Genomic DNA, 17,571 nt, shown 5'->3' with positions numbered 1-17,571 from the left:
AAATTGGTTAGCGTCTCTCGCTGCTTGATCCACAAAGAGAATAGCCACTTCCTTATTTTGTCCAGCCTCAGCTCTGTTTGATATGTCAAACGCATCACTTCCTGTGAGCAGGATAACATTTCCTGCCACTGGGAGAGCCAACCACTTTTTCCTTAGGAGCAGTACACCGTTTACAGAGGTTTTTCAGATGTGGGCCTGGGACCATCTGATATGGTAGGAATTCAACCATAATCCAGATTAATAGAACAGCGATGTGTTAATGCAAAACATTTACATACTGCAGCTTTAAGCTCAAATATCAGTGTTATAGCAATGCAATACTTGAGTACATGAGAATTGTTTTGTTTTTCATTTTCAAAAAAAATTCTCTCACCGAGCCAAATACCACTTTTTGGCATGCACTCAACATCAGACACTATAGCACATAACTCTGAATATCTGGAGAAATAGTTGTCTGGGTTGCGTTGTTGTATTTCATTCTAGAGCATGATACTTTTGTTGTTGTTGAAGCACCAGTGCAACCAGTTACATTTGTAATTCAGATATGTAGTTAATTTTCTAAAGTTAATTAGGATTTATTATGAGTTGCAAGCCTTATCTAAAATTATAACAGAATACATGGCCAACAAATTTTTACTCAAGATTATCACAGCCTTATACACTTTTCAGACGTATGGATTACTGTGTCTGGAATGCACTACTCAGAATATTTGGATAAAATTGTTATGATTGCATCATTGTCTTCTACTAAATATTAGCCTACTTTGGCCATGTTGTCGTTTAGCCCCTGTAAAGTCATTAGCCCCATTCACTTCTGTTCATCAATATAGAAGCGGAATCTGTAGAACATTAGAGACCATGGCCACAACGTGAACGAGTGACAGAGGTGCAACATAAATAGCATATTTGTTAATCTTCCCTTTTCCTTGTTCTGTGAAGAAATTATGGCCTAAAGTGGGACTAATATCACTAAGCAACTAAATGTTTATTAAATATAATATTGTGCTGAAAGGGTCAGATGCTTCTGATGACAGTTATATATAAATTGATATAAATAATTATATATACATATTAATTTTCAACGGACTATATGTCGCTATCAATACATTACTGTTGCAGTGTTTTGTCTGATAAGAAAGCGTAGCCAACCACTCAACAACACCCTGCAGGTGAGATACACTAAGGAAAACGAGCACAGTAAAAGGCAGTGCACACCAAGAATGTTAAATATGACGAAAATTAGTGTAAATTATTGCAACAATTTTATATAACTGTCAACCGATCAAATTATCCCACGTACCCTAACATTTTTTATAAAATGTATTAATACGCTTGGCCCGTTTAATCTAAGTTAATTACCCCATTACATCAATAGTTATACTACTATGTAGTTACCCGTAAACCAATCTCACCTGTAATGTATGATCCATGTCAATAACAGCTTACTTCATCCAAATCTCCAAAATGCACAGCAAGAATCCACCTAACAAGACGTGTGTTCATAAAAAATGGCAAAATAAAGAAAACATTAGCCGTTGTCCAGATTCACGCTTCAACCCCAACTGTGAAAGCTTGATTTCTTATTTAACTTTGGTTTGTGGAATAGCCACTTTTATAAAACATTACACTGGATCTGGACTTTGCAATAGAATACCACATTTAACATTTGAAATGAAACACTTTGTAAAGGTTTATTTTGGAGTACAATGTATCCTTAAAATTGCTAGCACTAGTGATGTTTTCTAGCAACAGTAGCAAAGCAAGCTATGCTAACACGTTCAGCAAACGCATGTCAATGCAATCTTAGGTATGATGTCACAGCAACAGATACCCCTTTAAATGGTTGGGAGTCAAATAAATCTCTTTTAATAAAGGTTTTGATAGCTTTTAGAAGCGGTGTGAAAAAGTATCTGGCAATCTAGCTTCAGTGACTAGCTAGATAAGTATTCGTTAGCTAACGTTTCTAACCAATGAAGGCAATGCCGTTTATTGCATTGTTGGAGAGCAAAACAAAAATACACATATGTCAATAGATACATATGTACTAAATGCGTTTCTGATTATTTCAATTATTCGACTAAACAGATTTTTAGAATTTAAAAAAAATTATGCTCACCTGAGTACTGTATGTGCAGTAGTAACCAACCGCTCAAGCGCAGATAATAGTTGATAACAACCCGCCTACCACCTTATTGATTGGCCAGTGCCTTGAAAATACGTTGCTCTATTGGCTTACCAACATGTCATTTTTTGTTTACAGTCGTACACCGGAAATTGTGAAAGTTAAAAGAAAGAAACTTTCATCTTAACGAACAAAAATGCCTTTTCAAAGCTACGCATAGAATTCGTAAACTATTCAGGTCAATTTGACATGAAATCCATTTCGAGGTGGTGTCAATTGAATTCTATCACTATTTCCTTTTCAATTTATTTGTACTAAAACATAAATTAATACGACAGTACAGCCTCGAATTCTTCTAGCCACACACATCAATGATAACAACTACACAAAGAGAGTGCAGGTCCAAAATTCAACAGTTTCAGTATTGAGGCCTGATCAGAAAGCATGACTGACATAAAGATGGGTGGAACACTAAGACAACAAAAACAATTACTCTGCCTCACAAACTCGGTCTGCAAAATAAGGGAACCTAGCAAATTCAACCAGACCAAATTACAGGTTTTGTCCATGCATTGACATTCCCATGTCAGCTGGCAACTGTCTTCAACTTTGACACATTTTTGTAAATATTTGATAATAACTTTTCATGTGACAACACTGAAGAAATGACACTTTGCTACAATGTTGGAATACTGCACTGCGGCCCAGTCTCCGAAGGGAGGGGTTCATGCTCTGCTTCAGTATGTCACAGTACATGTTGGCATTCATGGTTCCCTCAATGAACTGTAGCTCCCCAGTACCGGCAGCACTCATGCAGCCCCAATTTGATGCAGTGTGCAGGTATGGTCTGAGCACTAACAGGCTGACCCCCCACCCCTTCAACCTCTGCACCAATGCTGGCAGCAGTCATACGTCTATTTCCCAAAGACAACCTCTGGATATGACGCTGAGCACGTGCACTCAACTTCTTTGGTCAACCATGGTGAGGCCATTTCTGAGTGGAACCTGTCCTGTTAAACCACTGTATGGTCTTGGCCACCGTGCTGCAGCTCAGTTTCAGGGTCTTGGCAATCTTCTTATAGCCTAGGCCGTCTTTATGTAGAGCACCAATAATTATTTTCAGATCCTCAGAGAGTTCTTTGCCATGAGGTGCCATGTTGAACTTCCAGTGACCAGTATGAGGGAGTGTGAGAGCGATGACACCAAATGTAACACACCTGCTCCCCATTCACACCTGAGACCTTGTAACACTAACGTGACACATGACACCGGGGAGGGAAAACGGCTAATTGGGCCCAATTTGGACATTTTCACTTAGGGGTGTACTGACTTTTGTTGCCAGCAGTTTAGACATTCATGGCTGTGTGTTGTGTTATTTTGTGGGGACAGCAAATGTACACTGTTATACAAGCTGTACACTCACTACTTTACATTGTAGCAAAGTGTCATTTCTTCAGTGTTGTCACATGAAAAGATATAATCAAATATTTGTCAAAATGTGAGGGGTGTACTCACTTCTGTGAGAGACTGTACACATTTTCCACAAGGAGACGAAGTCCTACCAATCAAGGAGGCGTTTTTCAGACAGCGAGGTGCCTGGAGTAATGTTTTCCCATTCAAATATCAAGCAAGAATGGTAAAACACTTCACTTTCAAAGTTACATCATTGGTCTCCTCAGTTCTCAAACACAGAGTATTGATAAAAGAAGGTGATGCAACACAGTGGTTAACATGCCTCTATCACAACTTTTTTGAAACATTTTGCTAGCATCAAATTCAAAATGGTGTTTTTCCAACAAAACAAAAACATCTCAGTTTGCAACATTGAAATGATATTTTCAATTAAATATAGGGAAAAATGATTTGGACATCATTGCATTCTGTTTTTATTTGCAGCATTGCAACTTTTTTGGAAACAGGGTTGTAGTAAAACAATAACCAGGTTTTTTGTATCACAAACATGTTTGCACACACATCATTTGCTATGTTAGAAAGCCAGAACAAACTCCTTCCTGAACCTCAGGGTGCAAGCAAGCTAGCAGCTACTTACATACTAGCTCCAAGATAATTTCCCCAACATGTCCCAAACTAATTTATCTGGCATGCCTACAACTGCAGACACTTGTTGCCAACACGTTTTTCTTTTTGTTGCCAACACGTTTTTCTTTTTGTTGTCTCCAGCTGTCGGCAGATGTGTCATACAAACAGGGTCTCAACAAGTCTGCAAAATTATTTTTTCCTGCATCACAGTCCGCTGCTTACTGTGAAAGATTATGAAAAAGATAGTAGTGTGGCTATGTAAGAATTTGTTTCCGTGATGCAATGATGCTGTGGGTCTGACCGAGGCGTTAAGTCTTGAAAACATTAGTTCATACGTTTTAATCCAAACATAAGGCCAGTGGTATAATTGCCTTCTCGTACATTTATATGCACCATCATTGCTTTGATAATGTTGTCAGCTGTTTGACAGTTAGCTTTGTGGTTAGCTTGCTTATTTACCTTTGGGTTGCCAATACAACATTTAAAAAAACTGTAAACCAAACTATTTTATATGGTTTTACCAGACTTGGGTTCTGTCAGATAAAGCTTTTACAGTTTAATATTCTGTGTTTGTGATGGTGTCTGTACAGAGACCCAAGAGCGGAATTGAAGCACAGTCACTTTCCAAAATCAGAAAGGAGATATTTTACTTTCCCTTCTTAGAAACAAACAAGATGGCATACAACCATGACATGAAAACTCAAGACTAAGCAGAGATCAGACATTTTAGCTCAAACCCAATGAGGCACAGGTGAATGCAATAACAAAATCACAATCCACCACAGAGTCCACGGGTATCCCAACATTCATTGAGTTGCGTTAGCAACCCCCAGTGGTGGAGACAGACATTTTATTGAAGATCCAGTTGTATGCTATTTGTCTAGTTTTAATAATAACAAAAATAATACACTGAACTTATATAGCACTTTTCTGGGATCCAAAGATGCTTTACATCAGGTACAAAACAAACAACATCTGAGGAGAGCAAATAGACAATACACAGACGAAGATAAAGAAAAGGATTCATTACTTAAAAATCAAACAAATGAATTACTTAAAAATCATACAATGTGATTTTCTGGATTTTTGTTTTAGATTCCATCACTCACAGTTGAAGTGTACCGTGGGGAGAAGAAATATTTGAGAAATGCCGATTTTGCAGGTTTTCCCACTTACAAAGCATGTAGAAGTCTGTAATTTTTATCATAGGTACTCTTCAACTGTGAGTGACGGAATCTAAAACAAAAATCCAGAAAATCACATTGTATGATTTTTAAGTAATTCATTTGCATTTTATTGCATGACATAAGTATCTGATACATCAGAAAAGCAGAACTTAATATTTTGTACAGAAACCTTTGTTTGCAATTACAGAGATCATACGTTTCCTGTAGTTCTTGACCAGGTTTGTTTCGGGTCGTTGTCATGCTGGAAGATCCAGCCACAACCCATCTATAATGCTCTTACTGGGGAAGGAGGTTGTTGGCCAAGATCTCGCGATACATGGCCCCATCCATCCTGCCCTCAATACAGCACAGTCGTCCTGACCCCTTTGCAGAAAAGCATCCCCAAAGAATTATGTTTCCACCTCCATGCTTCACGGTTGGAATACGGTTATATTGTGACTGTTTCTAGCATGGAAAAGTACATCTTCAGTCTCGCTAGCAATTGCTCAATTCTTATGACTATTCCTAGGACGTTAGTAGATACTAGTAAGCCTACTACTGGCAAATAAGCTGTTAAAACGGCCAGTGGCAAAAGCCATACAGTTCATAGATGCTATTTGTGGTGGAAGTAAACTTAGTAAGAAGCATTTGACCGTTAAATACAATGCTTAATGGTGTCTAGCCAGTGGGTAAGTGTGTAGTGCTGCAGTGTAGTGGTTAAAGACTGAGCCTCTTACGAGGGAGACCTAAGTTCGAATTCAGTGAGGATGACGGCATTTATTTATTTTAATTGTGGGCTGGCTGAACTAGGTTTGCCTGGTTCCTTTTCTGGTTTTAACCATAAATGGCAGCTTGTTATAGGCGGAACTGTTATAAGGATATGCCTTTTGAGTATGTTTTTGAGTTGTCATGTTTTTTACAAGTTTGGCGTAGAAATCAGCCTTACAATACATGCAGTATGCCCATGTATCATCTCCACTGAACGATACGTGCTTTCACGTCAGAGTCTCAGAAAGTCTCCAATAACACTAGAAAAAGTCTTTAGATTTGTCGCTAGTCGCTTTTCTGAAAAAGAGTCGCTATAGGGGTCTGAACACTCTCTAAATATAGCGACAAAGTAGCTAAGAGGTAGGCCATGTGATTCTGCTTACTTTGCATCGCATCTCAGAAAATTGCATTCATTGGTTATCATTCACTGCTGACAACACTGACATTAAGCAGGTGTATGATCACAGTTAATTTCTTTCATTCCCGTTTTGAATCCTTCGCTGGTGGCACGAATAATCGCAGGCAACGTTTGTGCGGGTAAAGCGTATTTATGTGCGGATGTTCAAGAGTGTGAACGTGCATTCGCGTGCCTGAGCTTTCTGCAACGTTTTGACAATGTTGGTGGTTGTGGAGCAAAACATCAGACTGCTGCAGATTTAGTAAATGCGTGAAAAGCTATGAATATCTTTGTTTTTTTTATACAATAATGTCAATACACTTTTTGAGAAATTGCCATTTAAATTTCAACAATATTTTGAAGCAATTAAAACACAATAGGCTAACACATCCTTAGATTTTCAGTTATGCTAAAATAAAAATTCAGATTCTGGAAGATCGAGTATTACTGGATTAATTGGAATGACTGAATATCTGACAGACCTTTAGCGTGTAATGTAGAGATGTAACCCAATCATATTGAAGTAGAAAGCAATGGTTTAGAAATCCTTTCCAAAGGCACTGTAACCTACACAACCCATAAGGTAAAATTCTAATTCTGTTTTATGGCCAGCTATGTAAACTCTAACATTGATCCTGCAAAAGGTGTTCAATTAGTTGTAGGCTAATCCTATTTGTTTTCTAATGCCTCTTAACATAAAAGTAATCGGATTACGTTACTGAGTTTGAGTAATCAAAAAGTTACGTAACTGATTACAAATGTGTACAGGTAACTTGTAATTGTAACAGATTACATTTGAAAAGTAACCTACCCAACTCTGTTCCTAGCAGTATCATAGAAGCAAAAAGGATGCACAATATGCTCTATAAACAGCAAAGATCATAATTGTAATGAATGGGGAAAGGGAGAGAGGGAGAGTCTGGTTCCAATTGCGGAGCAGGCGGTTTAATAGGGAGACGAACTCCCAGTAGGGCAAGGCGAAGGACAGTTGTAAGGGCTAGGATCAGAATCACAGGGCTAGAGACAGAGTCGAGGAGCAGAGCAGGCAATGGTCAAAACACGGGAAATCGATACAAATGCAGCACTAGGCGATAGCGAAAGTAGAAGGCTCAGTAATGAATGACGGAGTGACAAACAACACCTCACAAGGGGCAGGGAGAACTGAACCAAACTAAATAGGGGCATAAACCAGACACAAGTGGGGACACAGGTGCTCAGAATGAGGGAGATTGGGATCTGATGACTGGGGTGCGTTCATGAGCCGTGGAGCGAGGGGTGCGTTCAGGAGTGGTGGAGCACGGAGGCGGATTCACACACAATTCACAAACAAAAGCAAAAACCAAACCGAACAAACAGAACCTCACAATGTCCATCCTTAGTAATGCCAAGATGTAAAGTCTTCCATGTCAGGTTCAGTTTCTTTTTCTCAATTTCTGGTCATCAGCTGTCAGATTCTAACAGTATGTAGGCCTGGGACCTCAATCATAGTCCAGGCTTGTAATCAACAGAATGATTTCTTCAATGTGTATCACTGGATATAAAGCTTGCACCCTAAGTTTAAAGGACCAAAGTGTGCATATTTTAATGTATCAAGGGATAGGCATCAAGACAATATTCAGACAGTAGTATGAAACAAAGATTGCCAGATTTTAAGCAAGCAAAAATATATCCCCTCATGATGTACTGACATTTCTACCGTACCCAATGTTGCAAATTCATAACACTATTAGCATTTCTTTCCAAACAAAAACTGCATTTAACAAGTCTATGCCAAGACTTACATAACACAAGTGAAAGATTTTATGTACTGAAGGGTCTCCAACCCTGCTCCAGAGATACTGTCCTTGTCATTGTCATTCCAACCCCATGTATATGCAGCCTCATTCAGTTTCTGACTGTAATTATTTGAATCTAGTGTGCTAAATTAGGGTTGGAGTGAAATCAACCAGGATAGTATCTCTCCAGCAGCAGAGTTGGAGACCCCTGGCTTACGCTATTGTGAAAACAAAGAGAACATAATATTTTGTATGATTTTGAGAAATGTGTATAGGTAATTGTCTTAGTGAAATAGCCAAACTCTTCACTCAAGAAATACAAATGAATTAGGAAATGTGACCTTGTACATGTGTGTGCAAGTAGAATAAACATTTGGTGACAAATAAACCCAATGATCACTTTAAATGTCAATCATCCGACCCAGTGTGCTGTGTTTACGTCACAACCCAACATACAGGGTTATTTTAATCCAACTGTAATAGTGACCCATGAGTGATTAAAGACAGTTCTCCAACTCTATATCAATTATAGCTTTAAAATGCGCACTACTCAATGGCCAAACAAGGCTTCATTAGCATTATTTTAGCAGCAGGATATTATGCTGGCAGCACTCAGATGTTCTTTATCACAATAAAAGCCATCATTGAAATCTATAAGGCAATTTAGTTAACAATCTAGGCTGTAAAAAAAGAACAGACACAAACAATATTGGAACAGACATTATACATAAAATGTACAGACTAGATTGCTAACCATATTGCCTTATATATTTCAATGATCGCTTTTATGTTGAAAAAGAAAATCAGAGTTAGCGCTGCTAGCATAATATCCTGCTGCTAGAACAACGGTAATGAAGCCAGGCATCGCTGTACTTCCCAGTGAACTCATAGGGCCACGTAGGACCCCTGCAGTTGAACAACAGCGCTTGAATACAAAATAAATTGTATTTATAACACATAATAGTCAAATTTACCCAGCATCTACAGTATGTACATCTTCCAATGGCATGTGCAGCAAAAATGTGAAGCCATTGCCAAAACATTCTACATCCTGCTAAATTGTCACTGTCCAAACAAAAACTCAAAACTCAAACTGACTAAATGTTGCAGTGTTGTAGGATGCCAGCTTTGCCACAAGTCAGTTTGTGAAATTTCTGCCATAGTAGATCTGTCTCAGTCAACTCTAAGTACTATAATTGTGAAGTGAAAGCGTCTAGGAGCAACAACAGCCCAGCCTCGAAGTGATAGACCTCGCAAACTCACAGAGTTTATATAAAAATATATCACTCACCACAGAGTTCCAAACTGCCTTTAGAAGAAACATCAGCACAACTGGGTTTCCAAAGCCGAACAGCTGAACACAAGCCTCACATCAACATATGCAATGCCAAGCGTTGGCTGGAGTACTGTAAAAGCATGAACTGGACTCTGGAGCAGTGGAAACTTGTTTTTTGGGGTGATGAATACCACTTCACTATCTGACAGCAACGCTCAACAAGTGAAGTGGGTCTTCACTTTAGCTGTAATGAATACATTAACTTCTTTGGTGAAAAGATCATCACCATTAGAAAACAAATAACTGACTCCTCTAATTACTAAATATTAAATACTTATAGTCCCCAAAATCTCAGTTGTACTGAGAATGTCCTGAACCTCCCTGATCAGGTGTCAATGGGGACACTTACGTTTTTTGATCCCGTATCACTCGACACATTCACTACATTTGTAATGAGTTCTATACCCACAAATTGTCATCTAGACCCGATTCCAACAAAATTACTTAAGGAGTTATTTCCGATGCTAGGTCAGCCGATGTTAAACATAATTATTTGCTCCCTTTCCTTCGGATGTGTAGTAAACTCATTAAGAGTTAAGCCTCTTCTAAAAAAATCTAATCTGGATTCAGACATATTAAACAATTATAGGCCAATATCGAACCTCCCGTTCCTCTCAAAAATCTTAGAAAAATGTGTTTCCCAACAATTGAAAGCTTTTCTGAAGACAAATAACATTTATGAAATGCTCCAGTCCGGTAACTAGACTGCACTCGTGAAGGTAACAAATGACCTTCTAATGGCTTCAGACAAAGGTTCCGCATCCGTCCTGTTACTTCTTGATCTTAGTGCTGCTTTTGACACTATTGATTACTCACTTCTCTTAGAGAGATTGGAAACCCATATTGGGCTACGTGGACATGTCCTAGCCTGGTTTCAATCTTATTTATCTGAAAGACATCAGTTCCTATGTGTGGATGGCATATCCTCTGATATCTTTTCAAAGGTATGTTTTGGTCCATTTATTGTTCCCACTATATATGCTGCCTCTGGGTGATAAATCCGGAATCAAAATGTAAATTTTCACTGTTATGCTGATGACACACAGTTATATATTTCGATGAAGCATGAAGAATACCCAAAATTAGCTACTTTGGAAGCCTGCGTTTCAGATATTAGGAAGTGGATGACAGAGAACTTCTTGCTTTAAAACTCAAGAAAAACAACACTGGCTACACTGGCTGCCTGTTAGGGTTGATTTTAAGGTTTTATTGTTAACCTATAAATCAATACATGGACTTGCTCCTACTTACCTTGCTGAAAAAATCCAGCCATACATACCTACACATAACCTTAAATCTCAAGAAGCAGGCCTTTTAATTGTACCTAGAATTTCTAAACAAACAGCTGGAGGCAGGGCCTTCTCTTATAAAGCTCCACTACTGTGGAATGATTTGCCAATTAAGGTTAGAAATGCAGACTCACTACAGCATGGTCTATGATTAAGTGTAGTCTGGCCCAGGGGTGTGAAGGTGACCAGAAAGGCTTGATACTGTCCACCCTTGCTGTCTTGCCAGGTGGGCTCTCATCGCCACTGGGATGCCCTCCCTCCAATGCGAGTCACTGGCTTGTTGTTGTCTCTCTGTTGCGCACTTGTGCAATTGGGCTGTACTCTGCTGGCAATACTCTGCCCTCATTCAGGGTGGTGGTGGTTGGTGGGTGTCCCTTTGGTTGATGCTTGGCAATGTGGGTGGATTGATTTCCTGCCTGTTGGGCCACAGTGTCACTGGACCCCCCTGTCTCAGCCTCAAGTTCTTACGCTTCTAATTTTTTTGTGCTGGGGGAGTAGGGTCAGTTCTCCTTCTCCACTATGAAACCTTGTAGATCTAAGGAATGCATTTTCTAAATGTTCCCTGTCCCCTGCCCTGTTTTAAACACAGGCTTGAAAGACACGTTGCTGTCCCTGTCCAAAGTCCTCCTGGTTGTGTTGCAGGTCAAGACGATACCTGATGATTTCAGCTGCCACTGTGCTGACCCCCCCTCCCCCCTTATGTTGTCCCTGTCCTTGTCCATCTGGTCATGCTTCTGACCTGGACTAAGTTTAAATAGACTCTGGACTCAGCCCACATGCATTTATTAATTATTACAATTTATACTCTTAATATGTTCACCCGGCACAGCCAGAAGAGGAATGGTCACCCCTATGAGCCTGGGTCCTCTCTAGGTTTCTTCCTAAATTTCAGCCTTCTTGAGAGTTTTTACTAGCCACTGAAATTCAACAATACTGTGGTTTTATCCTTGGGGTTTAAGGTCAGATGTTTTGTAAAAGGTCTTGGTGACAACTGCTGATGTAAAAAGGGCTTTTTAAAAAAAAAAATTGATTGATTTGATTGACTGTAGAGAGACATTAAGATGCAACGATTGCTGCTCAGCAGTACAGATGTCAAATCACTCATAACATGCATTTAGTGATACCCAGGGAAGAATGCTTTACAACAAAACCTGCCCAACAAACAAAAAGATCACCTGCAAACTGACACAGATGATAAAGTGGGTGAAAAATGCTTCACAATGGCCATCAAAAACTCAAGGGTGTGCCTTGGATGTGGAAAGTGCTTCATGATGTCAGCTGAAGTGAGTCATAATTAAGGATTTCACACATGAGAACAATCATATGAGTGGTAAATGCTTTAATCAACAGGAGCACTTGACAGGGAAGATAGAAACCATTCAAATGTTCTTCTTAATGATAAAACATTCAAAAAAAAGTTTTTTCAGTTTTACTGCACAAGAACAACTTTACATTGTGTCCCAGAATTAACATAATTTGATCTGACTTATTATAGACAAATACAGGTACAATCTGGTGAATACCGTAACTGTTTCTTTGTATTATTAAGTGAAGGGCTACAAGTGATTGTTATTGAAAATCCACAAGAACAACAGATTATACAAATAATAGTAAACAAATGTATACTGACCAAAAGGTCTAACTAATTTAGCTAATAACAAATAGTATGTCTGAGATGCAATTCTACCATTACCTATAATCCCCTCAAATAGAAATAATGACTGTTAATAAATCCATTATTTTCAAACGTGCTTACAATGAAAATATAACACATTATATTGACACAATCAAGTAATCCCACTTCCTATTGATAACGTCAGTAATGTCGCCTCCATTAGAATTGCATTGTTCAAGAGACCAGATTAACTCATCCCTTTCACCTGTCAATTAACTCCCTCAACCACTGAAGTGCATGTGTCATTATGTATCGATTTTCATTCAGGAACCAAGGGCTCAGGCTATATCTTATTTTACTCTGATATCTGATATCTGAAACTTAAACTTTAGCCACAGTCAATCATGCATCAGCCTCTTAGTACAGCTAACAATACCCTGATACCGGCAAACTAATGGGTCACTGAGGCGTCAGTATCTTCACAGATCCATTAACATAGAACCCAGGATAGAGTGGCTGAGTGAATGTGGTCTGCACTATGTGGAGGAGGGTCATTGTGTCAGAGACACTGTAGAAGGACAGAGTTCCTGCCCTGTGGTCCAGATACACTCCTACTCTGGAGGAGCAAGGGACAGGGATTACAGTACTGATATTATTGTAATAGAAACAACATCTGGATGTAGAGCAGGAAAACCTCCAAGACTGATTATTAAAACCAAACCGACTCTGATCATTATAACCAAACCAAGACTTATAAACATCTCCTTTCCTGCTGATCTCTTTATATGAGACAGCTACAACAATCTCTTTCCCACTCCACTCTACCTCCCAGTAACAGACTCCAGACAGACCCTCTCTACACAACACCTGGTAGTAAGAGGTAAACCTGTCTGGATGTTCAGGATAGGACTGGAATTTATCACTAGATGTCACTTTTCTGTTCCCCTCAGACAGACACAGGTACTGATTTGCTGTATTGGGATCCAAAGTCAGCTGGCAGGAATCTGAGGAAGATGCAACAAAGTGAGTGTGTGTGTGTTTTTGTGTGGGTGTATATTTGTTTGTGTGTATCTATGCTTGTGCATATGTATGCATGCGTGCATGAAAAGCGTGAATGCATTGGTGCAGTTGCGTGTAGTGTGTGTGATTGTATTTACTCACATGTTTGGAAATCCTCTCTGGTCTTGGGCTCAATAGGTCGTTCAATCTGAACTGTAGTAACTATAGAGACAAAGTAATATCACAGGTCAACATTATTCATTTCCACTAGTAATCTACAGCTCCGGAAAAATTAAGAGACCACTGCACCTTTTTCATTCCTTTCCAAAAAAGTTGAAAAGGAAAGTTTTGAGTGAAGAGAAGAAGTGTGTAATTTGCAGTGGACTTTTATGGAAAGGAATGAAAAAGGTGCAGTGGTCTCTTAATTTTTTTCCTGAGCAGTACATACAAGTAACTAGAGAAGGGGTGGCCTATAGGAAGAGACCATGTAATAACTACTTTGAAATGTTTTATATGAGTCACCTAGCATATTCTGAGAAGGTAACCTCAACATGTTATTCTTTAGTGTCAAACTCATTCCAAGAAGGAACTGCTTTATGTTATTTTCAATCGTTGATCAATTCACCTAAAGAACCAGTATTAACTAATCACAGTTTAACAGTTTCTTTCAGCACCATGACAAAGTTCATTCTTTTAATTTGTGCCTTTCTTCAAGCTAAACAACCAGTAGAATTGATGTGCTGCTTATATGGGTACTGTATATCTAGAAGCTAACATATCTCCTCAAAATGTACTTGTGCTTTTATGGCACAAATGTATAATTGCTAACATTAGTAATGAGTACATTCAGTAGTTGTGCTATGATACCCATTTACCCAACTGTATGCTTTCAAGATATTCTGCAAAAAAAATTGACATTCAATAATAGCATTAACAAAATTGTTAAAATTGTTTGATGTTCTTTAAATAAATTTGGCCAACCTTTCCCAGATATCTTGTCCATTTCCTTTTTGCATAAATCTTGTAGTTGATCTGTCAGTTCAGAGATTGATTTATTCACATGCTCAAAGGAAACGTGATGATTGACAGTGATGCTGGGTAAGGCCTCAGATCCAAGAGAGTCACAAAGAGACTGGAAACTCTACAGAGAGGGGGAAATCAGTAAACGGTTTTGACAAAGACAGTGATTTTAGTTCAAATAATTTCACTGGGAAAGAAGTAAACAGGAAGCCAGTACCGTCATTTCCTTTTTATATAAACAGTGGCTTATACACAGATTTTGAGAATATTTTCAAACAGCTGTAAATACATGGGTGCGACTAATAGTTTACATTTTCCAAGTTTACACTTTTCCAAGTTTCCATCTGCAAACTTTACTCTCATCGGCAAACTTTTTTTTGGATTGCCTGAAATAGAGGACTCATTTAGCAAATATGATAAAATTGGTGTTAGATGGTTGTCAAAAACATATTTTATTCTTCAACAAATTATTTTTGGTAGCACCCTAATATTAATATTAATGTACAGTGTATGTACAAGTCGTCTTTCTCTGGGCGGTTTATATATGGGTTTGGTTAATACTCCGTATACTTTGTATACACACATAGCTATAAAATGATTGGTGCAGTTTATACATGGGGCAGGTTATAAACAGGGAATTACGGTAAATGTGTTGTAAGGTAAGTTAGTGATGTCACCTGGAGGAAATGGATGTGATCCTCTGTGCGTGAGAGCTGATTCAGTTCAACATCTATTCTCCTCAGTTTAGCAACCTCCAACTCTAGTTGCTCCAAGTGTCCTTCAGCAAAACTCACTTGAGTCTTCTCCTGAGCTCTGATCAGGTGGTTCATCTCAGAGTGCATTCTCTTAATGGAGCGGATAAGCTCAGTAAAGACCCTCTCATTGTCCTCCACTGCTGCCTGTGCAGAGTGCTGTTAGGACACAGAGAAATTGAGTCAATATTAACGAGCTTGGACCTCAGAAAGCCTGTACATGTTAATAAATATTTATAAATAACAGCCTCAACTCTTACCTTCAGAGAGTCCACAGCCTGTCTCAACTCCTGAATCTCCTTCTCTCTCTCCTGGATTCTCATTTGGGATTTCTGATGTTTCTCACCCAACTGTTTCTACATAGAAATGCATTTTATGTAATTCATGTACACATTAACACATGATTTTGTAAGTCTTTCAAGTGGTGAAATGGTGCACTATATTAATAACACTTTTTAATGTATTCCTGAAAATGCTAAGTTCGTCCCACCAGTTCTTAATCTACATGTACTCAGACTTTTGTGGGTGTGGACAGTTTTTCTTGCTCTTCCTGTTACACAGAATAAAACACTTCCTCATAGTTATTATGTGGCACCTTAAATCTATGAGGCCAAGGAAAATAATGATGGGAATATGATTAGGATATAAACATTTTACCTGTTTGTCAGTCCTTTCTGTTGTGGCTGAGACTGTTTCATGACCTTTATGTTCAGTTATTGTACAAAGCAGACAAATACACTGCTGATCAGTACGACAGAAAACCTCCAGTAGTTTATCATGATGAGAACAGATCTTCTCCTGTAGTTGTGTGGAGGCTTGGACCAACTTGTGCTTTTTAAAGGCAGGAGATTCATTATGAGGCTGGAGGTGAGTCTCACAGAAAGAGGCCAGACACACCAGACAGGACTTGACAGCTTTGAGTTTTCTTCCAGTGCAGGAATCACACTCCACATCTCCAGGTCCAGCATAACAATGACCAGGAGGAGCAGCTTGGAGTCTTGTCTTCTTTAATTTCTTCACCAATTCAGCCAGGATGGTGTTCCTGTTTAGAACAGGTCTTGACTTGAAGGTCTGTTTGCACTGGGGGCAGCTGTAGATTCCCTTGTCATCTTCCTTATCCAAGCAGGCCTTAATACAACCCAAACAATAGCTGTGTCCACATGGAATAGTAACTGGATCCTTCAGTAGATCTAAACAGATTGAACAATTGATGGCCACAGCCATTTTTGACACACCACCTGCTAACCAACTCTGAAAGAATACACAAGGTAGGTTTCGTTTTCCTTAAGTTATGAAGAGGAGTGACTTGGGTTCTATTTTTGGATTTCTGTTTCTGTGGTGAACTCAGATGTCAGTTATTATGACTGGCCAGCAGAGGCCATGAGTGGTCTATCACAGTCAGAAATGTAACATCGTCTCAGCTCTATTTGAAGAGCTTGAAAAGTGAGCAGAGCCAAAACACACAAAGGCCTTACTAAATGACTGGATTATACTTAGAGTAAGCAATATGATTTAATTGTACTATGGAAAGAACATTTCTACCACAGTGTGACCAAACCATAGTTGAAAATCGTAAAGTGAATAATAGCCTTGCAAATGCATATAGATTGCCTAAAAGATTAAATAACATGTTCACACCATTGTGTATTTTAATGTTTATGCAATGGAACAACATATTTATATCCATACTTTTTAATGGGAATGACAAAATTCAACTTTTATAAATATTGTACACAGGCTTGATTGATTTTAGTCGGAGTAGATGCGACAAATAAGCGACTGAAACATTTGATTTCGGAAATCAAAATATTGTGCAAGAAGATTGTTGTCTATCAAAATAATTGCGATCTGGCTCTAATAATTGCACTGCTATGGCAGTGGCAATGCCTTTTACCAGTTTTACTTGAAACACACCAAAAGACTGCACTGAGTGTGGACAGAGCTATTTTAACTGACGATTAGTTTGCTGATATAGAATTTGAAGCATGTCATTTTGAGAAGTTGATAAGGGTTTGATTGGAATTAAAGATATCATATTTTGAGAATATATTTTACCGTTACCCATAACCTTTATTTCACTTACACATTGGTTTTAGGCCTGTCTTTATATGCACTAATTACATGATTGTGTAAACAAGTTACTTGTAGGCCATCTATATGCAATTGCAAGGCTCTAATTAATCTTACAATTTTCACGGTTGTCCCTAACCTGCCATTCTAGCTGTTTGCCAACCGGTAGCCAATCGTCCAAGTTGACGCAAAATGTGGGGTATAGATCCAACTCGATTAACA

At 38.7% G+C, this 17,571-nt stretch overlaps 2 protein-coding genes across 3 annotated transcripts in view; both read right to left on the bottom strand.

Moving 5' to 3' along the window:
- The window catches only part of kansl1a (KAT8 regulatory NSL complex subunit 1a), a 37,207-nt gene extending 35,065 nt beyond the window's left edge, over positions 1-2,142 (bottom strand). Inside the window, exons 1-2 of the mRNA XM_010864415.5 lie at positions 2,117-2,142; positions 1,413-1,483 (exon numbers count right to left, since the gene is read on the bottom strand). The gene's annotated coding sequence lies outside the window, so the exon portion shown is untranslated. The remainder of the gene's footprint in view (positions 1-1,412; positions 1,484-2,116) is intronic.
- A 10,089-nt stretch (positions 2,143-12,231) lies between these two features.
- LOC105006083 (tripartite motif-containing protein 16-like) lies at positions 12,232-16,554 on the bottom strand. Of its 2 annotated transcripts, none has more exons than XM_010864419.3 (6): positions 15,937-16,554; positions 15,540-15,635; positions 15,205-15,438; positions 14,489-14,648; positions 13,670-13,729; positions 12,232-13,512 (listed from the first exon to the last, which is right to left on the bottom strand). In XM_010864419.3, exons 1-6 carry the CDS (start codon positions 16,501-16,503, stop codon positions 12,968-12,970), a joined length of 1,662 nt encoding a protein of 553 aa, XP_010862721.2. In that variant the 5' UTR covers positions 16,504-16,554; the 3' UTR covers positions 12,232-12,967. The 2 variants fall into 2 exon arrangements, with proteins under 2 accessions (XP_010862721.2, XP_019901947.2); XM_020046388.2 differs by having other exon boundaries at positions 15,322-15,438.
- Positions 16,555-17,571: the final 1,017 nt, after the last annotated feature.

This window comes from Esox lucius, chromosome 5 (assembly GCF_011004845.1).
Source record: "Esox lucius isolate fEsoLuc1 chromosome 5, fEsoLuc1.pri, whole genome shotgun sequence".
NCBI lineage: Eukaryota > Metazoa > Chordata > Actinopteri > Esociformes > Esocidae > Esox > Esox lucius.
The sequence above is the reverse complement of the archived record's forward strand: the minus strand, read 5'-3'. Positions and strand labels throughout refer to the sequence as shown.

Coding starts and splice junctions, on each gene's coding strand:
- LOC105006083 (XM_010864419.3), bottom strand. CDS start 16,503: ATGGCTGTGGCCATCAATTGTTCAATCTGTTTAGATCTACTGAAGGAT. Junction 15,636..15,936: donor CAGAAAGGACTGACAAACAG/GTAAAATGTTTA, acceptor ATTTCTATGTAG/AAACAGTTGGGTGAGAAACA. Junction 13,513..13,669: donor CAGAGAGGATTTCCAAACAT/GTGAGTAAATAC, acceptor CATCTTCCTCAG/ATTCCTGCCAGCTGACTTTG.